This window comes from Mesoplodon densirostris, chromosome 1 (assembly GCF_025265405.1).
Source record: "Mesoplodon densirostris isolate mMesDen1 chromosome 1, mMesDen1 primary haplotype, whole genome shotgun sequence".
Classification (NCBI taxonomy): domain Eukaryota; kingdom Metazoa; phylum Chordata; class Mammalia; order Artiodactyla; family Ziphiidae; genus Mesoplodon; species Mesoplodon densirostris.
In genome coordinates, this window is record NC_082661.1 from 105,892,210 (window position 1) to 105,917,443 (window position 25,234).

The 25,234-nt window shown below is 46.9% G+C and overlaps 1 protein-coding gene across 6 annotated transcripts in view; it reads right to left on the reverse strand.

Moving 5' to 3' along the window:
• Nucleotides 1–25,234, reverse strand: part of FAM193A (family with sequence similarity 193 member A) — a 176,575-nt gene that overhangs the window by 29,674 nt on the left and 121,667 nt on the right. For 5 of the 6 annotated variants that reach the window (XM_060106859.1, XM_060106847.1, XM_060106841.1 and 2 more), the window contains 7 exons: nucleotides 22,559–22,636; nucleotides 20,847–20,959; nucleotides 20,470–20,712; nucleotides 17,966–18,119; nucleotides 17,671–17,850; nucleotides 11,411–11,662; nucleotides 683–881 (listed from right to left, as the gene is read on the reverse strand). In XM_060106859.1, coding sequence (XP_059962842.1) covers nucleotides 683–881; nucleotides 11,411–11,662; nucleotides 17,671–17,850; nucleotides 17,966–18,119; nucleotides 20,470–20,712; nucleotides 20,847–20,959; nucleotides 22,559–22,636 — 1,219 coding nt within the window. The remainder of the gene's footprint in view (nucleotides 1–682; nucleotides 882–11,410; nucleotides 11,663–17,670; nucleotides 17,851–17,965; nucleotides 18,120–20,469; nucleotides 20,713–20,846; nucleotides 20,960–22,558; nucleotides 22,637–25,234) is intronic. The other variant, XM_060106832.1, reaches the window with a different exon arrangement.

Sequence of the window (25,234 nt, forward strand, 5' to 3'; positions counted from 1 at the left end):
CTCAGAGAGGCTAAGCAACTTGCCCAAGGTCACACAGTTAGAAACCCTTTCTACACACAGACCAGATGTCAAGTCTAGCTTGCTGTTCTGAGCACATGCAGGGGTGGGGGTGTGGGACCACCAGGGGCTCTGACCACGTGAAGACAGAGATGAGGTAGAGGTACCAACCCCTCTTAAGGCATGCCCTGCCCTGCCACTGAAGAAACAGCTGCACCTCAGCAGTTGAGGCCGCAAGGAGGAAGGTGCTTGTTAGAGGGGACAGGTCCCATATAGGGTCAGTGCAGAAAGAGAGAAAAGGAACGTAAGTCATAGCATTCAAGCCACACCACCCTGCTGCACTGGGTCGAGGTCTGCTGGTAACCAATGCTCGAGAACCAAAGGCCCAACACTGCACCCTGGAGCCAAGACGCTCAGCAGCCCCGGGGCGGGAAAGACCCAGTGTCCGAGGCCCGTCTGGCTCCTGTGCCGGCAACGGGCCACCAAGCCCAGAGCCTTGCTCTGCTCCTGGCGGCAGGCATGGGTGGCTGGAGCAGCCTGAAGGGGCCAAGGGGCCTCCTGCCAGAGGTGGAGGTGAGGGGAAGCAGCAGCCCGGGCCCCTACTGGGGAACTGCAGCAACAGAGAGGGCAATCCACTCAGCACAGATCATTTTAAACTTTAAGAAAGTTTTAATGAGTTCCTTACCAGAAATTGTATCTGGCAAGAAAGTGCCAGGATTCCAGTTCTTATCATTCATCACTTCTGATCCCCAAAGACTTATAAATTTAGAACTATTCCACTCTGGAGTATTCCCAAAACAGCTCGGATAAATATGGTCTTGAAGAGATGCATTGAATACCTGATGTTTATTTGTGTGATTCTGAACAGGTGCTGGCGGTAAAGCCTACAAAAAAAAATGTTCTAATCATATATCAAAATTAATATTCTATTTACCTAAGTAGTTAAACTACAAACAGACAAGTCATTACTGAAACCTTGTGGGATACGCCTGCCGTGAACAGGTGTCCTGGGGAGCACATCTCGCGGAGGCTTACTTATTTATGAGGCTGTACGTGACGGGGCAAATTTGAACCAGATGTAGATTTTAAAAGCAACTGATGCTCAAGGAATGTATCAGACAAACTTTAGACAACTCAGTGACTTCTAACATTCCTCCCTAGTCACATATTTTATTTTTTTAAATAAATTTATTTATTTATTTGTTTTTATTTTTGGCTGTCTTGGGTCTTCCTTGCTGCGTGCGGGCTTTCTCTAGTTGCGGCAAGCAGGGGCTACTCTTCGTTGCGGTGCGCGGGCTTCTCATTGCGGCGGCTTCTCTTGTTGTGGAGCACGGGCTCTAGGCGCGCAGGCTTCAGTAGTTGTGGCTCGCGGGCTCTAGAGCGGGCTCAGTAGTTGTGGCGCATGGGCTTAGTTGCTCCACAGCATGTGGGATCTTCCCAGGCCAGGAATGGAACCCGTGTCCCCTGCATTGGCAGGCAGATTCTTAACCACTGTGCCACCAGGGAAGCCCCCAGTCTCATTTTAAACGAGGTCCATTTGCATGAGACCTGTTCCTGTGGCTTATTCTCATCTGACATTTTAAAAATCACCGCACACCGCAAGGAAGAGTAGCCCCTGCTCGCTGCAAAGTCAACTTTGGAATCACTCATAAAAATGGTCAGCTCTTACACTGTTCCCTCACACTTGGACAAAGTGCAGTGTAAGTGTGAAGAAAAGATGGATTCTACATTGAGCTCTAAACCCACCCTCCCCGGGGCGGGGAGGGGAAGACCCTTGTCTTAAGGTGCCAAGGGAGGGCGCTGGGTCCACACATTTATGGGGTGACTGGCCGTCAGCTGCTCCCTGCACACGTCCTGGGCCCTCCCTCCCCTTGGCCCCCGTCTCACAGCCCCCTGCCCCCGCCCCCCATACCCCCAACAGTCTTCCCCACCGCAGACAGAGTGGGCTCATGGAATGCGAGTAGGAGGGCGTCACTCCCACACTTCGGCTGTGCCACTGGTCTCCCACTGCTCTGACGTAAAACCCAAAGTCCTGAACGTGGCCGGCCTCCCCCGTCCTTCCTGCTCACAAAGCCCCTGGACACACGGGTCTTTCCTTGGTCCTCAAACTCCAAGCTACTTCTTGACCCACAACTTGGCTCACACTGTGTCCACTTTCTAGGAGGTCCTAATCTCAGCTCAGACCTTGCTAACTTACATTTATCCTACTGGCCAGAGCCTAGATGTCACGTCCTCGGAGAAGCCAGCACTGCCTTTGCTCTCACCACCCAGCACCCAGACCACAGTGGGCCTTCCCATCAAACACACTAAAGTCCATTAATTTTCCCTCTCAGCACTTACCACAGTCATAATTCAAGACTTATCTTTAACCTATTGGTTTAATGTCTGCCTTGCCTCAAATTACATAAGCTGCAAGGGGACGGGGCCGCCTGGATCCTGGCCCAGCATCTCACGGATGCAGCACACGGCCTTCCCTCTGCAGGTGTGTGCCCAGGCCCACCCAGAGGAGCTACAGGTCTGCGCTGGGAACGTCCCTGAGGACACAGGAATGAGCAGTGAGTGCTGTGAGCTCACGTGGGAGGGTTTGGGGATGATTCCCAGAGGTGGTGATGGTCTGGCAGAACCCTGAGGGCCTGGCTGGGCAGAGGGTCGAAGGGAAGGGTCAGAGCACGGGGATGGCCAATGTCCAGGGACAAGTCTGCCACAATCTGACGGGCTGCAGGGGCCACAGCAGAGACAACTCCGTGTGACTTCCGTCCTGAAGGGGCTGGGGAGCCACAGAGGTTTCTACGCAGCAGGGTGAGACGGTCTGGTCAGCTGATTAGAAACATGGATCTGTGGCAACCTGGTGAAGGAGCCAGAGGGGCAAGGATGATGCGGAGAGCAGTTAGTAAGGGGCCGGGGAGGGCTGGAGCGCTGGCGGGGCAGGTGGGGAGGGTTCGACAGCTCTAGGCCGGCAACGTCTGAGCTGAGACTGAGCTCAGGTCAGAGCTGCTGTCTCTGGCCCCACCCCTGGGAGGCGTGGCCAATGACGGAGCTGGACGTTCCGGGCTGCCCAGTCTGAGGGGTTCAGGGCCAGCTCGCCCTTTACTAGCTGTGTGACCTCAGGCAAATTACTCAATCTTTTTGTGCTTTAGTTTTCTCATCTGTAATTTGGAAATACCTACCTCCAGGGGACGCGGTAAGAATTAAACCAGACAGTGCATGTCAAGGGTTTAGCGTATGGCCGGGCCCAAAGGAGGCATTTCCCGAGTGCTAAGGTGGGTCTCCCTAGACATGAGCCAGCCCCCAACCCCACCCCCGCCCCCGCTTCCCTCCCTCATCTTGGGCCGCTGAGCAGCTTAGCGCACCCGCTGACCCTGAACGGGTTCAGAGAGACGAAGGTGGAGGGTGAGGCTGGAGCGGATTCAGGATTTGAAAGTGGGAAGAAACAGGGCTAGACTGGACGCCCAGGACCAAAGCAGAAGCCTGGACCAGCTGTTCTGGTGGAGTAGCCCCAGGGGCAAGGGCAAGGACAAGAAACCTGTATTTCAGCAGATGTCAGTTTCCACAAAGAAGTGACAAACTAAGAGCTGCTTTGCTGAGAAGGGACGGATGAAAACTAACGATCAAATGGAAGAAGGTTTCTTAGTCTTGAAGACCTTCTGCTAAGGGCAGACATACCTGACAGGTGGGAAGCAGCTGCTTGCTCACCACGTCAGCTCTGAGAAGCAGCTCGGAACAGCAGAAGCACGTTGAGGGCTCGGAAGCTACTCAAGAACTTCGGAGACCCTCTGGGCACGGCCAAGCATTGCTGGCTCCTTCCTCCTGGAGAAAGCCTGGCTGACCGCCGGTAGCCACCGCCTGCGTCTTTCCAGAGAGCTTTTGCTCACCCTTCAGGACTCTTGATACCTGAGCATCACCTCTCTGCAAACCCACCCCACAGGCTCAGGGAGTTCTCCTTCTTCAGTGTTACTTTCCTACTCCGCATCTACGATTCCCATTAAGGTACGTCATAGTATTTTGAGTTTTCAAATTTGACTATGTTTTTGTCTTCTCTTTAGACTGCGAGGTCTCTGAAAACAAGGACTGGAACTAACCGGTTTTTATCTTTCTAGCATGTAGCACAGGGCCTGGCACATACTGGATGTTCAATAAATGTTGGGCAGAATTTAACTTGGCAGAATAAGGGGATGTAGCCATGGAACTGTTATGTTGGAGACATAAGTTAGCGATTCTATACATCTGATTCACATACTTCTTCAGAAGCCCATCTACTCAAATCAGGAGGCCCAGCCAAAGAGAACAAAGGGAGCAGGGGTCCGTAACAAGCAAGCTGTATTTGTACAAATGCTTCTGCACAAGACGCCTACTAACTTCCATAGCTATGCGTTTCCTTCAGGGAAAAAATAGGCACCTGTCACCCAGACCATTCTGGGGCCACGCCTCCATAAAAACACTGATGATTTAAGCACAAAATAAGCCTCTCAACATGTGGATAACGCTATTAAATTGGAACGCTGCTTTCAATCTTTATACAAATCCACATGGCTTCAATTAACAGAAGCTCTCAATTGTTCTCCTCTTTGAGACAAAACTGACTCACGGGAAAGCAAAATTTTGCTTTCAGTGGAAGCTCCGACACACACACTAACTGATGCCCTCACCACGCACGCCTCTGCGTTTATGTAGGAACCTAAGACCCAGCCCGTCTCACACCCAGATGTCATCCCAGATGCCATGAGCACGGAGCCGAGAGAGCACAAGGCTGAGCCACTGAGCACGGGTGGGAGAGGCCGCTGACGCCCAGCATGAAAACAAAAGGGTCCACTAATATCCCGGCGAACAAAAGAGTGACGACCCCTCTACTCTGCACTTCTTCTCAGAGGCTCTTCAATACTCCTGCCAGAGGAGAAGAGGCAAGAGCCCCACCTCTGTTTCGCTGTTTCTTAGGCTCAGAAGAACTGAACTCTGCCTCTGAAATAAAACGCAGATCACAGGTCACAACATGACCCCCAGATGGCAATCTATTTATGTCCCTATTTTCCACACAGCATTTTTCTCCCTCGAATTCCAACTGAACTTACACTTGTACCACGTTTAACTTTATGAGACACTTCTCCAGTGGTTGTACACAAGTAACCCGGCGAGGGGGTGACAGGTTCACAGGCCCACAGCCCCGTGGGAGTCACGCCACCAGGCTCCGCTCAATGCACTGAACTCACTGACCGTTTCCAAATAACCCTTATGCTCCCGTGGAGACTTCAAGACATGTGTCCACCTTCAGCTCCAGGCCCTCCCTAATGGGGCAATTGCTTCAAAACACATTCTCCAGATGGAGAAGACATAGGACTTAAAGCTGGAAGCCTCGAGCACTGCTCCCGGCCCACGCGCAGCAGGGGAGCCTGCTCTGTTGGGGAGCAAGAGGTGTGGCCCATGCACTCGTCTCCAAGGCCGCAAGTTCTCCCTCCCCGGGCGGGCGTGTTCCAGTGAGGGGGGCCACTTCACTCGACGTCTCAGATAAAGGGCACCCGGGCCTGGTCCAGTGAGGGGGGCCACTTCACTCGACGTCCCAGATAAACGGCACCAAACACTTTTGTAACAAAGGGCTGAGCTATGGAGAAAGCAAGGGAAATGGTCCACAAAGAACCAACAAGAACATGGCAAGAAAAACAGGACCCAGTGGAGGTGCGGGAAGGGATGGCTGCCCTGGGGACATGTGCGACATCGTCACCATGAGGAGGGGATGGGTCTGTGGTCCCACGGGAGGAAGGAGAGCTGGAGACAAGGGGAGCTGGAGGGTCCCAGGGGGTCAGCTCCCTGCTGGCACATTTGCACCAGCAAATGTGAACCCTCTTGAGGAAGCATCCCCCATTCAGCACCTGCTGAACAAAACATGATCTCATGATAAAAACAGATTTAGATCCTCAAGGTTTCATTCAAACACAGAATAACTATGTGTAAAATGCTTAAAGAGAGGAAAGATGAAAGAAAAAGTGATCAAGGAACAAGAGAATATAAAAAGTTTCTAACATATTTGAAAAATAAATAAATTAAAGCTTAGAAATAAGAAGTACAGGTGGGATTAAAAACTCAAACTTAAGAGGTAGGTTAGACCCGATTATAGAGAACCACTTAACTGGAAGACTGATCCAAGAAAAGTTCTCAGAACAGACCAAGAGACAAGGAGACGCATTTCAGGTATGGAGAGACCATCAGGTATGACGTGCAGGATGAGAAGGTCTAACCAGAGGTCCAGGGAGAGACAGCAGAGCAGTTAAGAGGGAATACAAACAAGATAAAATGGCTGAGAAGCATCAGACAGGGAATTTAAAATTACTCATACGCTGAGGGCTCTGATGGGAAAGGTATACAACATGCATGAACAAATGGGTACTATGGGCAGAGAGATTCTAAGAAAGAATCAAAAAGAAATGCTAGAAATAAAAAACACTGTAAGAGAAACTAAGAATCGGTAGACTGGACACAGCCAAGAAAAGAATCAATGAGCTTCAAGATAGGTCAGGAGAAACTTTTCAAACTGAAATGCAAAGAGAAACAAGAATTTAAACAAACAAACAAAACCCCCCAAAAACCACCACCAACAATGACCAAAAAAATAGAACAAAATGTCCAAGAGCTGTGCAATTTCAGAAGACATTTCAATATGGTGCCTGGAGTCTGGAAGGAGAGGTGGAACAGGCAGGAGGGACATCTGAGGGAGTAACAGCCAAGAACATCCCACACTCACAACAGACACCAAACCACAGACCCAGGAAGCGCGGAGGACACCAAACAGAATAGATACCTGCAAAATCCACACCCGGGCATATCATATTCAAACTGCAGAAAACCAAAGACAACGAGAAAATCTTGAAAGCGGCCTAAGGGGGTGGGGTTGGGCAGGGGGAGAAACCCCTGCACATACAGAATGAGGAACGCAATCACAGAGGACATCTCATTTAAAACCATGCAAGCAAGAAGAGTGGAGTTAACTGTGTTTTAAGTGTTCAAGGGAAAAAAAACCCCACCAACCTAAAATTCTGTATCCAGAGAAATTATCCTTCAAAACTGAAGGAGAGGGCTTCCCTGGTGGCACAGTGGTTGAAAGTCCACCTGCCGATGCAGGGGACATGGGTTTGTGCCCCGGTCCGGGAAGATCCCACATGCCGCGGAGCGGCTGGGTCCGTGACCCATGGCTGCTGAGCCTGCGTGCCCGGAGCCTGTGCTCCTCAATGGGAGAGGCTGCAGTGGTGAGAGGCCCGCGTACCGCAAAAAAAAAAAAGAAAAAAAAAGTGAAGGAGAAATAATGACTTCCTCAGACAAACAAAAACTGAGGGAACTCATCTCCAGCAGACCTGCCCTGCGAGAAATGTTAAAAGATTCTCTTCAGGCAGAAGGAAAATAATATAGGTCAGAAATTTGGATCTACATAAAGAAAGGGAGAGCAATGGAGAAGGAATAAATTCAAGTAAAATAAAATGTCTTATTTTTCTTATTATTAATTGATCTAAGAAATAACTTTGCTTGAAGTAATAATAACAGTGTACTAGGTGATTAATATATGGATAAATGAAAATAATGACAGCAATGTCACAAGGGATGGGAGGGAGGAATTGGGAATAATCTGTTAAAAAGTACCTATGTTACATATAAAGCACAATAGTGGTATCTGAACAGGGACTTAGATTAGTTAAAATATATGTTCTAATACAACTGTTAAAATTGAAAAAAAGGCATAATTAATATACTAAGAGAAGACATAAAATGGAATCAGAAAATGCTCAATTAAAAGTGGAGAAGGCAGGGCTTCCCTGGTGGTGCAGTGGTTGAGAGTCCGCCTGCTAATGCAGGGGACGTGGGTTCGTGCCCCGGTCCAGGAAGATGCCACATGCCGCGGAGCGGCTGGGCCCGTGAGCCATGGCCGCTGAATCTGTGCATCTGGAGCCTGTGTTCTGCAATGGGAGAGGCCACAACAGTGAGAGGCCCACATACCACAAAAAGAAAAAAAAAAAAAAAAAAAAAGTGGAGAAGGCAGAAAAAGAAGCCTCTGATAACAAACAGAAAACAGTTACAAACATGGTTGTTATTAATCCAAACACATAAAAGAATCACTTCAAAAGTGAACGGTCTAAATACACCAATGAAAATACAGAGATTATCAGAGTATATTAAACAACAAGAACCTTCCCTCCTCCCAAAAAACCCAAGATCCAAGGATACCTGTCTACAAGAAACCTACTGTAAGTGGTGGGTGGGGAGAGATACACCATGGAACACTAATCGAAAGCTGGTGGAGCTATACTAACTGCAGACGGAGCTGACTGCAGAGCAAGGAAAGTTATCAGGGATACAGAGGGCCATTACTTAATAATAAAGGGTCAACTCTCCAAGAACATATAACAATCCTAAACATGTAAGCACTTAACAAAAGAGCATCAAACTACATGAGGCAAAGCCTGACAGAGCTGCCAGGAGAAACAGGTGGATCCACTATTATAGCTGCAGACCTCAACCTTCCCCCATCAGAAACGGGGAGATCCATCAGGGAGGGATCAGTAAGGACACCCCTGAACTCAACAGCACCATCAATCAACTGCTACTTCATCCAAAAACAGCAGATTACGCATTCCTCTGAAGGAACATGGAGCATTCACCAAAAGAGACCACATTCTGGGCCACAAAGCACACTTTAACAAATTCGGAAGAACAGAAATACAGTGTATGCTCTCAGACCAGAATGTAATTAAAGTAGAAATCAGTAACAGAAAGATAGCTAGAGAATTCCCAAATATTTGGAAATTAAATCCCCTATCACTTACAGTTTTAATTTTTTCTCTAGTATTTCATCACTATATTTACCTCCTGCAACTACTTTTAACTTTCAAATAACACATCTGAACACACAAATGAAATGTATCATTGGTATGAAGACATCTGAAAACAGAAATAGTCTTCAAGTTTTTCTAATTTCAAGAAAATAAAATTTTAACAGCACTCATTCCAAGCATTTTAGGTCCTAAATATATCTGCCCCTGATGGCAAAAGTATGAATTAAAAGAATTACAACTACAGTGACATAAAGTCTTCAAGGCGACAGCTGTCATTTAACCAGAGCAGAAATTTCTAAAGGCCCTGACAACACAGAAACACCAGCAGGTCAGAAGAGCCTCAATGGGGATGGCTGCCCGCCACACTCAGCACCACCTCCCTCCTCCCAGCTGTGCGTGGACCATCACGCTGAACGGTGCTGGCCTCTCTGAGAAACCTGCTCTGACGGAGCTGAGGATGAGTCTGTGTCCTTCTAATACAGCGCATTTCTTCTCTACCGTCTCCTACGGGGCTGGGAACAAACGATGTATTTAGGTACAGACGCAGCCACAGTACTCAAGTAAGTCAAACTAACTCCAATAACACAAACCAACTTTGCAAAACCTGGTTAAGTGACAACGTAAGATTGCTTAGAAAAGCAAACATTTTTATACCAGGTACAAATGAAGTTTTCTGTCAAATGCATCTCATTTTTCCAAATAAAAATGGCATCCAACTAGTGTATTTTAAATGTATTTGAATAATCTTGACCTTAATACTAAAGTGGCTAAAATACAGCTTAACAGCTTGTCCTCCATATTTGCCTTTCCAGCCACGAATCTTTCACATCTATCTACTGGATTACAGTTTAATGGGTATCAAATAAATAGATTTCAATACAGATGATGCTCCCCCCGAAATGTTCTCCTTCCCCTTTACCCTTCTATAGACTACTTATAACGTCCTGAGAAAAGGCCAAAATTCAGGGGGAAAAAATCAGTTTTAACTAGAGGTCCCAATAGCCTTTGGGAATAATCAATTTCACTACTTTACTTGAAGATTTTTAGGAACTAATTCTTGAACAGCTTCCACCAGCAAGAAAGTATGAGAGACCATTCTATACTCTTTTCTCTGGGTAGTTCCCTAGGGACTAGAAACTGGAGCTCTATGCAGGCAAGAACAGGGGGCCAACAGCTTCCCGAACTCATACGTTCACCCAGAGGGCAAGGGCTGTGGATCAGGGAGACCATGAGAATAGCCTGGCCTTGAATACATACATAGCTGAATAATGCTACTTAAAATCACCCGATTAACAAAGCTATCATTAAGTGTTCAAACTGAGCAATTCAATCTAATAAAATTTAAGCATAAATGTGAGTGGTCACCAAGCACTTATCATAAGAGAACATGACAAGCTGATTACACTCTGTTATAAAACAGTGCTTATGGGCTTCCCTGGTGGCGCAGTGGTTGAGAGTCCGTCTGCTGATGCAGGGGACATGGGTTCGTGCCCCGGTCCGGGAAGATCCCACATGCCGCGGAGCGGCTGGGCCCGTGAGCCATGGCCGCTGAGCCTGCGCGTCCGGAGCCTGTGCTCCGCAGCGGGAGAGGCCACAGCAGTGAGAGGCCCCCGTACGGCAAAAAAAAAAAAAAAAAAAAAAAAACAGTGCTTATAATCTCTCGCCTGTGCCCCTCCCCAGCTATGGCGACGTGTGGCCTTCCTGAGAAAGCCCCTTGCAGGCCACGTCCTCCCTTTCTCTCCCAGTGGAGAATCACTGCTTTAAGTAACGTTATCAGTAGAGTTTGGGGAAAATTCTACTTTTGACTGACTAGAACCAATAACACGAGGCAGAATAAGTGACCAAAAAATAAAAATTCATGATAAGAGTCAATAAAGGTAAGTTCAAAATAGCTAGAGAGGCACAAAGAACAAAACTAACCTGAAAATCTCACTGCAAAGTCTAAGGTACTAAACCAACCTGAGGTTCTCGGAGAAGAAATGCACGCAAAACACACTTTCCCAGCCCCTCACTACTCTCCTGGCCAGGCCTCCCGGTCTGCCCCCAGCCCCTCCCACTCACCTGCCGGCACGGGCTTGCACTGCATGGCACCCAGGGTCCCTCCTTCAAGCTTGTTCCTTTCTACATAAAAGTCCTCGGTCTCATGCTTAGAGGACAGTCATTTTAGACCCTGTAGAGCCCAGCCAGCGTTAGAGGACTCATGTCACATTCGAATTATTTTACCCACCACACTGAGAAAAAGAGTCAGGCCTCGAAAAGCTGCGGGTAGAGAACTGACCTGCTCTCTGAGTGGGGAGAAGCCCCGTGTGGAAGGTCCCTGAGCACAACCCGTCACTCCGGCACCATCTGAAAAAACTCTTCACGTACTAGTTAATTCTGGAGGAATAAACCATGACTTTCATGATTGTTTTTACAAGTGTAAAGGTTCAAAATTCTAAGAGTTTAAGGTATTACGGTAAAAGGAAACATTTACAGACCCTCCAATCAAGCGTGGATGCTGTCCTACACAAGCTGCCAATTTCTGGATTTCCGTTTGTTTCAACATGTACCCCTCAAGGTCTGAGTGACGGGTGAGCTTTCCAGCCCTTTCTGCCCTGACTTACCTTACTGTGTGTGAAGGGGGGCGCTGTGTACAAGGTGGGGTGGATGAGAGGGCGAGGCAGGTGTGGGACGGCGTGCAAGGGCACATGTCCATGGATGTGGGGGTAAAGATGCAGAGCGGGGTGTGTGGGCTTCTCGGGGCTCAGGAACTGGTGGCCGGGAGGAAGGGCTCCAGCGGTCACTGCCGACGGTGTCAATCCAGACGCCTCTTGTTTACAGACATGACATTCACAAGTGTTTGGGGCTTGCTCTGCCTAAAGGGAAAGAAAAAAGAAGTATTTAGTAAATGAGTATTTAGTATTTAGGGAAACAAAGAATTGTACGGACTGAATTAGAGTCAGTCACACAGCAGATACAAAGGCAGCAGGGCCCGTCCTGACACCCCAGGTTGACGGGTCCCTCCTTGTGAGGTAAATGAGGGCCCCCAGGACTGGGACTGAAGAGACCTGAAAAGAGAAGGGGGTGCGCACCTCACCCCAGCTGGGTGTCTGCTGAGGCAGCAGCCACACCCACCTGCATTCCGTGCCTGTCTGAGCAGGGGCAAGGGGACTGGCACGATGGCAGAGTGGAGAGAGGGAGCTGGGACCAAGGACAACAAGGCCACCAGTGCCAGGCTCCGCCGGGCTCACACTGCTTAACGGATGGTTACACAGAGATTCTTCAAAATGCACCAGAGATGGGACTTTGGCTAAGTTGGAATGAAGCAGTCGGTGACTCTGCTCCCTCAAAACAAGTGTAAAACTGAACATAATTGTCAAAGGCAATCGTTCTGAGGCTCTGGAAATCAACCAAAGGAAAAAAACAAATGGAGAAGCGTTTATTCATGCAAATCTGCTAGAACTTTTAGGTAAGAGCAGAAGGAGTCTAGCCTTCTCGCCCAGGGCTCTTCCTATTCCCAACTCCCCACACTCCTTAAAAAACTAAACTTTAAAACAAACAAACAAACAAAAAAATGTAACTCAAGAATCAATAGCAGAATTAAAATGGTACACTAAAATTTTCTTTGATATGAAAATGGTACACTAAAATTTTCTCTGATATGAAAAAAGGAAGTAAAGGAGGGACAGAGGTACAAAAAACATGAGACATATAGAAAGAAGCAGCAAAATGGTAAATGTAAATATTATCAATAATTACATTAAATGTAAATGACTCATTTCAAACAAACGGCAAGGACTGATAGACAGGATAAAAATATGAGACCAAACTAAAAGACTGGAAGGCAAATTTTAGACTCAAAGACACAAAGAAGCTGAAATTAAGAGCTGAAAAAATATATAACATAACAATACTCTGAAGACAGGTGGAGTATTAATATTAGACAAAATAGTCTAAGATAAGAAGTATTAGCAGGGAAACCGTTCATAATGACAAAAGGGCCAATATATTAGGGAGATAGAACAATAATTACATGGATACACATTCAACAACACTGCCCCAAAATGCATGAATCAAAAACTGGCAGATTTGAAAAAGGAACAGACAACCCAAAAGGTATACTTGAAGACTTCAATATGTCTCTCTCAAAAATTTTCAGAACTAGATAGAAAATCAGTAAGGATATAGAAGACTTGACTAACGCTATCAATCAACTTGACCCAACTTTCATTTACAGGCAGCTCCACCTAACAGGGGCAGAATACAAATTATTTTCAAGTGCACCTCTAGCACAGACCACATGTTAGGCCATAAAACAAGTCTCAATAAATTTGGAAGCTCTAAAATCAGTTATCTAAGCTTTAGATTCAACAAGCTAGAAACAGAACAAATCAAACCCAAAGAATATAGAAAGAAATAATGGAGATCAGAACAGAAATCAATGAAAGAGAAAAGAGACAAACAGAGAAAAGTAACAAACCCCAAAATTGGTTATTTACAAAAATGGACAAACCTATAGCCAGACTGACTGAGGGGGTTAAAAAGGAGTAAACAAAATTACCCAAATCAGGAATTAACATCACTACAGACTCTACAGAATTAAAAGAGAGTATAATAAACAACCATATGATATCAAATTAGACAACTTAGGGCCTCCCTGGTGGCGCAAGTGGTTGGGAGTCCGCCTGCCGATGCAGGGGATACGGGTTCGTGCCCCGGTCTGGGAGGATCCCATATGCCGCGGAGCGGCTGGGCCCGTGAGCCATGGCCGCTGAGCCTGCGCGTCCGGAGCCTGTGCGTCCGGAGCCTGTGCTCCGCAACAGGGGAGGCCACAACAGTGGGAGGCCCGCATACCGCAAAAAAAAAAAAAAAAAAAAAAAAATTAGACAACTTAGATGAAATGGATAAATTCCTAAAAAGACACAAGTTATTAAACTCAACCCAAGAAGAAACAGAAAATCTGAATAGACCTGTAGAAAGTAAACAAAATTTGAATTAGTAATTACAAAATTTTCCACAAAAAGAGACCAGGCTCATGGGATTTCACTTGTGAATTCTATCAAATATTTAAGAAATCTCAATCTTAGACAAATTCCTTCAGAAAACATAGGCAGAACAAACAATTCCCAACTCATTCTATGAGGGAGGTATCACCCTGATACCAAAGCCAGACAAGACATCATAAGGATGGACAACTATAGACCAGTATCTTTTATTAGCACAGATGCAAAAACCCTAACAACATAACCAATCAAGCAACATATGAAAAAGGGACTCTATGCCATGAGCAAGTGGAATTTATCCCAGGAACTCAAGGTTGGTTTGATATATGAAAATCCCTTGATGAGATACACCACGGTAACAGAATAAAGGATGAAAACCACACGGACATCTCAACAGATGCAGAGAAGGCATCTGAAAAACCCAAAGCATGTTCATGATAAAACTCCCAAGAAACTAGGAGTAGAACAGAATTTCCTCAACTTGACAAAGGACATCTATGAAAAACCTACAGCTAGCATCATACTTTACTGGTCAAAGACTGAATGCTTTACCCCTAAGACTCGAATAAGCAAAGACATCTGCTTGCACCACTTCTATTCAACACTGTACTGGAGGTTCTAGCTAGCTCAATAAGGCAAGAGTAGGGAATTAAATGAATCCAGATTGGAAAGGAAGAAGTAAAACTGTTTATTCACAGACAACATGATCTTGCATGTATAAAGTCCAAAGTAATCTACCAAAAAAAAAAAAAAAAACCCAAAAACAAACCCACAAAACTTCAACCCTTCTAAAACAAGTTTATTAGCAAAGCTGCAGAATTCAAGATCAGTATATAAGAATCTATTGTATTTCTATATATTACCAACAATCAACTGAAAATCAAAATTAGAAAACACTTTTACTATAGAATCAAAAGACATCTAATACTTAAGAATAAATTTAAGAAACATGTTCGAGAACCACAGACTAGAAATTTTTAAAAACTGCTGAGAGAAATTAAAGATGACCTAAATAAATGGAAACAGCATGGTCACTGACTGACAGATTCAATTTTGTTAAGACTGTATTTTCCCAAAATTGATCCTTATCATCCCACAAATAAAAGATTAGGCCCAGAGAATTTTGCTGATGAATTCTATCAAATATTCAAGAATTCAATGCAACCTCTATCAAAATCCAAGCAGGACTTTTTGTAGAAGGTAACAAATTGTTCCTAAAATGTATACGGGGAATTCCCTGGTGGTTCAGTGATTAGGACTCGGTGCTTTCACTGTGGTGGCCCAGGTTCAATTCCTGGTTGAGGAACTAAGATACCACAAGCCATGCAGTATGGCAAAAAAAAAAAATAATAATAATAATAATAATAATAATAAATAAAATAAAAAATAAAATGTATACGGAAATGCAAAGGACTTTGAAAAGCCTAAACAATTTTGAAAAAGGCCCGCCAAGCTGCAGGGCAGATCCTACCCAATTTCCAAACTTACAATAAAGCAATAGTCAAGTAGAGTATGGGTTTAAGGACGCAGAGATCAAATGAACAGGATACTGAGTACAGACATTAACCCATACATTTATAGTCAATTGATTGCGACAAATAGCCAATGCAATTCAACAGGGGAAAGGATGGCCCTTTCAACAAATGGTACTGGGACAACTGGATACCCAAATATGCAAAAACATGAATTTGGACCCTAACCTCAGACCATAAGCAAAACTGAGTCAAATGGACCACAGACCTAAGTAAGAGCTAAAATTATAAATATTATAGAGGAAAAGAGAGTTTTGTATTAGGTAAAATTTTCTTGGGTATGACTTCAAAAGCATGATTCATAAAAGAAAAAATTTATAAACTGGAATGCATCAAAATTAATAACTTTTGTTTTTCAAAAACACCATAAAAAACTAAGACATACCACAGACCAAAAGAAAATATTTGTAGATCACATACTTGATAAATGACCTGTACCAATATATAAAGAACTTTTTTTTTTTTAATATTTATTTATTTGGAGGTGCTGGGTCTTAGTTGTGGCATGCAGGATCTTCGTTTTGGTATGCGGGATCTTTAGTTGTAGCATGTGGACACTTAGTTGAGGCATGCAGGATCTAGATCCCCAACCAGGGATCGAACCCGGGCCCCCTGCATTGGGAGTGTGGAGTCTTAGCCAATGGACCACCAGGGAAGTCCCCACAAAGAATTATTAAACTCAAAAACAAGACAGAGGGGCTTCCCTGGTGGCACAGTGGTTGGGGGTCCGCCTGCCGATGCAGGGGACACGGGTTCGTGCCCCGGTCCGGGAAGATCCCACATGCCGTGGAGCAGCTGGGCCCGTGAGCCATGGCCGCTGAGCCTGCACATCCAGAGCCTGTGCTCCGCAACGGGAGAGGCCACAACAGTGAGAGGCCCGCGTACCACACACACACACACAAAAACAAGACAGAGAAGGAAATGCAACCCAAACGGCCCTTAAATATATGACAGAATGCTCAACTTTGCCCATAAAAAATGGAATGAAAGCTGAAACCTCACGGGGTTACCACTTCTCATCTATCAGACTGGCAAGAGTTCAAAACTCTTCCAAGGGTAGGGGAGGGCATCACGCTCTGACCCGGTAAAGCCACTCCTGGTTACCGCTCCTAGGGACAGAACTGCCTACGTATAAAATGTCAGATATGTAAGGTTACTCACTGAATAGTTTATGATGGGAAAACAAACGGAAGCAAACACAAGTGTCCATCAGCAGGGACTAAAGAGAAAAATAAAACAAAACTATGACACGTCCACACGATGGAATACAAAGAGACCAGCAGCGGAGCAAGAGGAAGTGTGCTCTGTACAGGTGAAGCCTGTCAGGACACACTGCTAGGCAGGGAAGAGAACAGAGTGTGCATTAGTATAAGCCTTTTTCATGAAAAGGCGAAGAATATTTGTATTTGCATAAATAAACACTGGAAGGACCTAGTTTTTTTTTTTTTTTTTTTCTTTTTGCGGTATGCGGGCCTCTCACTGTTGTGGCCTCTCCCGTTGCGGAGCACAGGCTCCGGATGCGCAGGCCCAGCGGCCATGGCTCACGGGCCCAGCCGCTCCGCGGCATATGGGATCCTCCCAGACCGGGGCACGAACCCGTATCCCCTGCATCGGCAGGCGGACTCTTAACCACTGCGCCACCAGGGAGGCCCAGGACCTAGTTTTAAATAGGTAAAACTGGTTACGTATTGGGACTAGGGGCTGGGGGTGAGCAGGCGCTGCAGCCGGTAGATGAGGAAGGAGGTGGGAGCGAGACTTCTCAGGGTAATAATACCTTCTAGTGTCCTTTCCTGCAGATTTACACCACCTATTAAAATGGTTTTAATCAGCCTGGACCTTCATTTGTTCTTCCTTTTATTTAAAAACTGCTTGAGCATCTATTATAAAACTCTAAGTCTCTAAGAAAAAATAATAGTCTGGTAAGGTACCCGCACCTTTGGTTAACAGAAAAACAGATACCTATCAGGAAAGAAAAGCTTCCTTACAAAACCAACCTTTTCTGAAATTTTAACATTCCACTCTTTCATTTTATTAAAAAAAAAAAAAAAAGCCCTTCCCTTGCTTCCCAGACAAAAAACCTCCACAACACTTAAATATCTGGAGCTACTCTGCGGTGCCACACAAAAAAAATAACGTTGATTACAGATTCAGGAAAGAGGAACAAGATTAAAGTGAGGGTACGAGTCACATTTGCTTATTTTGCAAGTATGCCTCGACTCTCTCCAGGTCTAATCTTCAGAAGTTTTTCGAAATAAAATAATTCTGTATTCAATAACGCTCATGTTTAGAGAAACTAGAGGCAGAAAAGAGACCTCTGGCAAAACAAAGTTCGAAAAAATAAAATCATACCTGCTGAGTTGAGTAAGACGGGGGTGGACTGTCCACTTTACTTTCCTCCTTCCCAGGGCTCCCGTTTCCTAGAGCTGTGTCTTCCTTTGGGGCTCCCGGGGGCTCCCCACTACTTTCGCCATCTGCCTCCTCGTCATCAGCCTCTGAAGAACTACTGCTGGTACTGCTTACCTGAGGGGACTTTAAAAACAACCCTTTGTAATTTACACTTTTTGAAACAGAAGAATGGAGGAAACTGACACACCAGACACCGTCTGATGTCACTTACTGTCACTATGAAGACGCATGCCCATACCTCATCCTTCAGGGCCATGTTTTCCCCGCCGCCGTTCAGTTCACTGTGGATTCCATTCATGCTGGCCACCACCTCGGCATCATCATAGTTACTCAGTGGATAAATATCAGCAAATTTAGCTGACAATGGTGCAACATCTTCATCATCACTACAACTGAGAAAGCAGAGACGTCAGCACGAGGCCGCTCACGGCGAGCACAGCGAGTGCACCACCCGCCAAGCAGACGCTGCTCTCGCTCACAGGAGTGTTACACTGAGTGCCACGCGTGCTCCTCAGCATCTCCTAGTAACCTGAACGCAAGAGGAAATGCCTGGAAGATTATCATTTGTGCTATTTGGAAGAACGGAAAACAAGACTCCAGAAGGAGAAACATTAAGGAAACCACAAAATTTCATCAGATTAATTGATGTTACAAATCTATTCAAGTTGAAGTGCCCTGGTGTACAACTGTTCTCTCTGCCATTTCCAAGCAGACACAATTTTTGATTCTAATTAAAGGGGTATGGAGAACAACCGTAGATCTTTACCATTTGTTTTTATAACTGCCAATATTTCAGACACAGCCAGCTGAACAAAACTTAAAGGCACTTATGCGACAAAATGCTACAAGATTTTTCACTACAAGGCCAGCTGTGGCCAAGTCCAGTCATAATCTTAATCATCAGCTTTTAGCAAGACATCCAAGCGATGGGCAAATGGAATATCTACCAAAAAAAAGTAAGAAGACTTCAAGGCTAGAGCCTATGAAGACCACTTAAAATGTATGACTTTCTGGTACGTGAAAAGAGCTGGCGCAGAGTTCCTGGCTCAGCGTGCATGGTTCAAGGCATGACTGTAAGTGGACACCCCACGGGTCCACGTAAACATGCCACCACGTCCGCCTTGAGCCTCAACACTCAATGGCCTCCAGAAGGCACAATCCTAAGAACTGGAGACCTTTTGGCTTTAGGGAAGAGTGTCCAGAATTGCCAAACTCAGGTTCTTTTCCACTTTTAGGAAAACAAGAGTCAAAGGACTACAACGTGCTATCATCCGGAGCTCATCACAGCAAGCACGGACGGTGCCCAGCAGGCCTCCTGGGGGCCCACTGCACCTGAGCTAACAGCAGGCTTTGCCCTGGGCTGCACCCACATCCGCTCCTGAGGTGTTAGCATCACCACGACCCAGAGGAGGAAGCCAAGGCGCAGAGATGAAGGAACTAAACCACGTGCTCCATGCGATGGAGGTGACCCCAGAACCCGTGAAGTCCAGACAGCACTGCAGCCCAGCAACTAAACTGCCACGCTTCCATTTCACCAACTTAGAAGCGGCACCACGAAAGACAACACGAACCAGCGGCCACATGGAGGTCCTCGGATCACAGAGTGTCTACCGGGAAGACACGGATCACAAGGTGCTGGCGGCCAGACGCCCAGAGCATCCGCGTGTGGCCCCGGCTCCGCCACTCAACAGAGTGTGGGAGGCCATGGCTGGCGCCAGCCGCCACAACACAGGAGTGGGGCGAGCTCTTCCAACGTAAGTTCTTATTCGACCACACAAGCTGAGCTGCGGGACACGCCTGTGACGAGCTAGCCAGCTGCTAGCCGGGAAGCCCCCAACACTGCGCCGGCTCCGAGAGCACAGGGCTTCTACGGTTACGAAGCACCTTGAATTCAGTGAAAGGAGTCACGGCGTTCAGGCCAATCAATCCCTTTACAGTAATTTTGTGTTTGAGACCAAATCCATATTGAGAATTGAAAGACTCCGAAGGAAAGCCTCAGAGTCACCGTGCGAAATCCAGACGGGGGAAGTGAGAAGTCTGAGAAATGCGGGGCCCCATCCCTCCACTGGGAGCCGTGGCGGGGGGGCCGGTCACCTCCACAGGGCTCCTGGCACCCATACACACTGTGACATGCAGAAGGCATGTTTTATTTCTTAAATAAAAGCATATACCCGCGTGCAGCCTGTCCAGAAGCTAGAGCAGGTAGCCTCAACACAAGACATGGCCACAAGTCCGAAGAAACACGGGCCCACTCCCCTCCCTGTGAACTGGCGACAGCTGCACAGCCACCTCGCTTGTACAAAACATCCTTCTAGGTCACGTGGGAACACGGAGAACAGAACCCTTCAATCACTTGCTAAAGCGATCATCTGAGTTCTCAGCAAGACATGGAACAATCATGGATGCTGGGCTGACGATGAGGCGGAATGAGCAGCGGGCTGGCCACCCACGATCCAGTGAGTGCGGGCCAGGCCGGCGCTGGGAAACACTTCCCTGCAGACCAGCATGTGTTTGTTTGCCTTACTGCATTTATTCATTCACCTTCTTTTAGGCAGGTCATGAAACAGTGTCAAAGTCTGGGCTTACTGATTCCATGTTTTAAAAGCTGTTTAAAAAAATGAAGGGTCCTTTTTCTTGAAAAGCACTATAATGCTATCCATCCTTCTGCAGACATTACTGTCTCTACTTCTCATCACTGGATTAGTTAAATTTCTGAAACCTTACGACAAAGTCACGACTTACAAAGTTGGTGCAGAGCCATTGTCTGTGAGGATGAGTCTGGGATGTTGCTGAACTGTAATGGGAGAGCTGGAACCTGACCCTGAGCTTGCTGATGACACGCTAGGTGGGCGCATCTCAGAGAGATAGTCGGGAGCAGAGTCCACCTGGAGTGGTAGCTGGTGAATGTGGATGTCGCCAGTGACGGGGGGGTCCATGATACCACAAGTGAGGATGTGTGAGAGGCTGCAGTCATCGCAAGCACATCTGATTGGGAATTAAGGACAGTTACCGAGACAGCCAACAGAGAAGGTCAGACCGTGCTCTTTAGAGGTCGGTGCTGGCCCTCTGTGGGGTCAGCGAGGGTCCCGCAGGCCCGCGGCGCGCACACGCAGGCTCACCTCCTCCTGTAGTTGCAGTTGGGGCAGTCGGGCATGCTCAGTCGCGACGACAGCACGTGCCTCATGGTGTCCGTGAAGCTGTTCTCGCCAGTGATGGCCTTCTTGTTCGTCAACTGGAGGAAACCACGAGACAACAGGTTAGTTTTGCAAGACGCGCTGCCCCATGACACAGCTTATATCTTCCAGTAATTATGGTAGTGTGTGTCACCCTCAGAACCAATGACCACAGCTTCCTAAGGTGGGGCAGGGCCAGGAAAAGGGGCTGCAGATGTGTGATGCACACAGCCGTGGGGCTGGGAGAGGCCCTGACACAGGCCAGGGACCAGTAACCCCTAACAGCCTTCCTCACCAGCAAACATGCTGCAGCGCCCCTCACAGCAGACACCCAGCCTTTACCCTGAATCTGCCATGGGCTTGGTACTTGCTAGGTACCAGGAACGTAGAGATAATCACTGCCCTCAGAATCACTGCCCTTAAGATTCTGGAAGAGGGGACAGGCAAGAAACCAAATTTGAAAAACGTGATGTAGAAGGTGCCCCGGGAGATCTGCTCAGCATGCTGGAGAGGTGGGGAAGCTGCCCGGCAGGTGCCAAGACTCAGCAAGGCCCAGGTGCAGTGCTGGTAATCCCATCAGAGGCAAGGAGGGCGTCCGGGCGAGCAAAGAGCACTGAGCTGGGCATCCCCTCACAAGACTCTCGACGGCTGCTGAGCCTGGGCTGAGCAGGAGTGAGTCTCGGGGAACAGCCTCACCGCCATCAGGCCTGTGCACACAGAGCCGTGGCACCCAGCGCCCATGAGTTAAACAGACGTTTATGAGGCAAGATGGAAGCTGGACAGTCAGCACCAAGATAGCAGTGGGTGGGTGGGAAGGAGCGCAGCAGGGAGGAAGGCCAGCTGGAGAGGACGCCAGTGGAGCACGGAGAAGGGGTGGACCCGGGAACCGCCTGGGAAGCAGCACCTAAACTTCCACTGGAGCGGGCGAGCCTCTGGATTTTAGAGAAGGAGCCTGTGGACCGACTTGGGCAATGGGATGGGTGGTGGCCAGAAGAGCCATGGGACAGGACAGAAGCCACACAGGTAAGCGAGTGGAGCACGGGTGCCCTCTGTCTACCTGTGGCGCCCAGAGGAGACCACGGGTGCGGGCGAGGCTGGGGCCACCGACACCTAGGGAAGGCCAAGGGAGCACACCCGGCAAGGGAGACTAAATGGGAGAGAAGCCGGCACATGCATGGGAAGCAAGTTTCCCAATGAAGTCCAAGGCCCTGAGACCACCACACTGCAGCCCCCGGGAGTCCTGCCAAAGCGGCAGGCAGAGGGGTGGGGGGAAGAGCCGCTGGAGGAAGGGGTGCGCCGGGGCGGCCAGCAGCCACGACAAAGGCACGGCCCCTGGCACATGTGGAGCGCATCAAGTCCCAGCCCTGCGACTTCACTGTATGCACCCTGGCGAGTAAACCGGGGACACGCCACCCACCTAGGAGGAGTCCGTGGGGACTCAGGGGTGGCTGTGGCCCGAGCGGGTGGCTCTGTAAATGTGGATGTCCCCTGAGGGATGCAGGAGAGAAGGAAGTCGGAAGGAAAACCAGTTTACACCACTGCCACAAACAGTGAGCAGAACATGCAGTGTGGTGTTGAAGCGCTGGTCTTTTGGAGCCGTCCACCCGCAGGGAGCAATTCCCATTCCTGTGAACCGCCCCTCGGGCCCACAGCCTCACCTGCTCTTCCATGAACCGCCTTTGTTTAAAGAGCTCCCAGTCTTCTGTTAGCATGCGCTGTTTGGTTTTCATTGTCATCTAATTCATGGGGGATGTAAAAAACAAAAAGTCTTAGTACCAGCAAGAGCTACCCCGGACATTTTCAAGGGGAGACTTTTAAAATGATACATACGAGAGACCGCGTCTACAGACAGAAGCTGCAGCACTACAGAAACGCTACCTGACACTCGATCTCAGCGCCTCACATGACTCGCTCAAAATCATCGCAAATACTTTTCTTGCATGAAAAACACAGCGAGGAATTCAGATTTTAAAGAGAAATTAACATATCAGAGGTGGATCTGTCAATACTGTGAGTGGACAGTCATGGTTCACTGAACAACCACGAGGGGCCCTGCACGTGAAGTGTGAGCCCTGGGGACGTCACCCTGAGTGCCACAGCAGGCACCAGGGGCTGCGGAGGGAGGGGGCAGGGGCTGCTGTTTAAGCACGAGCTTCAGCTTGTGAAGATGAGAGAGTTCTGGAGGTGAACAGTGGTGACGGTCACAGCAATGTGAGCGCACTCAGTATGAATGAACTGTAGACTTAGAAATGGTTAGGGTAGTAAATTTTGAGTAATGTAGATTTTACCACAACTAAAAAGAAATTGAGGGGAATAGGGAGTTAAGAATGGGCTCAAGGCACTGCCTTATTTGAAGGAGGAGGCTATGAAATGATTAAATCTTGGTGTTTATATAAATGTATTCTTGTAAATTAATCACTGAAAGGATATGGGATACATATCTTCAAAATTATTAGAAGAAAAAAAAACGGAAGAGGGCATATATTCAGTCCTACAGGGAAGAAAACACTACCAACCAGGAGCATGCTCCCAGCTGCTGGACGGGATGCTGCTCGATTTACGAAACACCTAATAAATAGCCTATTAGATCTTCAAATTAAAACAAACAAACAAACAAAAAACTGCCCGTAAACCCTCCATAATAAAACAAGAGGAACTCAATAAAATCAAATTCATGCACTTAAAATTTTTTAATAGTTTAAAAGTATTAGAGAAGAAACCGAAGTTGAAATTACAGTCTGTTTAGAAATAATTGACAAGGAAAGTCCCACAAATCAAATTTCATAAGATGAGCCCAAGATATAGAAGAAAATGTATAGTTTGGTGGCATTTATGAGAGAATAGAACAAAAAAAAAAAGCCTGAAAAGTATGCGTTCAATGTAAGAAGCCCAAACAAAATGAAACAAGGAATCAACTAATAAGGAATTAAACGTAAAAGCTGAAATTTGGAAAACCAAGAAGTAAATGTGATCAATAAACCCAAAAGTTGGTTCTCTGAACTTCCTCCCAGGCCGAACAAGGGAAGAAAAGGAACAACAAAAACAGCGGGAGTGAGAAAGGACACGGACACATACAAAGATTTTCTAAAACCACAAGAGAAAACATCTGTACAATTTATGCCTTTCATATCTAAAGAATAGCTGCAAACAGGTGGCTCACGGCTATCTTGTTGGCCCTGCACAATGTGTTTTACAAGCTGAGTCAACATGAAAAAGCTTTTGAGATTTCACCTAACAATCTAGACCTCTGGCCTCTCTCGACAGCTGGACAGTTCAGAGGGCAGGCTGTGGGCACAGCTGGGACGCCAGGAGCACTGGCCAGCCTCCTTTTAGGGGAGCAAGTGCTCTCCCATTACAGTGTGAAGTTAGAGGCAGGGGAATTCTCCTGTAGCCATCATGCACCCATTTTCATCAGCTGCCCTGTAAGCACAAGCTTAAGCCCACCCCTTTATATGAATGATGTGGATAATTTCCCAGGCAAATATCAATTTGTAAAACTCACTTAAGAAGTAGAAAACCCCAAGTAGGTTCATGAACACAATGTTTACTGAAAAGGCAGTAAAAGATACTGAGTCCTTGTTCCTTCCCCTGCAAAAATGAACCAGGCCCCAAAGTTTCATGGTGGGGTCTATGCAAACACTTTGTAGATTAGGAAAGTTGAACTATTCCTAAATACTGGAAAAACATGGAAAGTTCTCAATTCATTCTGTGAGATTAGCATAATTATCCTTTATACAAAACAAACAAGACCTCAAAGATGAAAACTCAGCAATACCTCAGAATACAGATATAAAAATCCTAAATAAGATACCTAATAATGGATTAAAGAATAATATATTATAATCTAGTAGGGTTTAATTCCAGGAATGCAAGGATGTCTCAAAATTAGAAAGCCTAATCTATTTCATACAGAAACACATAAAAACAGAAAAAAAAAACAAATTTAATGTCTATCCCTACTTTAAAAAATTTTTTTGAATTAATTAATTAGTTTATTTTTAGCTGTGTTGGGTCTTCATTGCTGCACACAGGCTGTCCTAGTTACAGCGAGCCGGGGCTACTCTTCATTGCGGTGCGCAGACTTCTCACTGTGGCGGCTTCTCTTGTTGCACAGCACAGGCTCTAGGCGTACGGGCTTCAGTAGTTGTGGCGCGTGGGCTCTAGAGCGCAGGCTCAGTAGTTGTGGCGCATTGGCTTAGTTCTCCGCAGCATGTGGGATCTTCCCAGACCAGGGCTCGAACCTGTGTCCCCTGCATTGGCAGGCAGATACTTAACCACTGCGCCACCAGGGAAGGGCTCTTTAATTTGCTAAAAAGTATCAAAAATTTGTATGG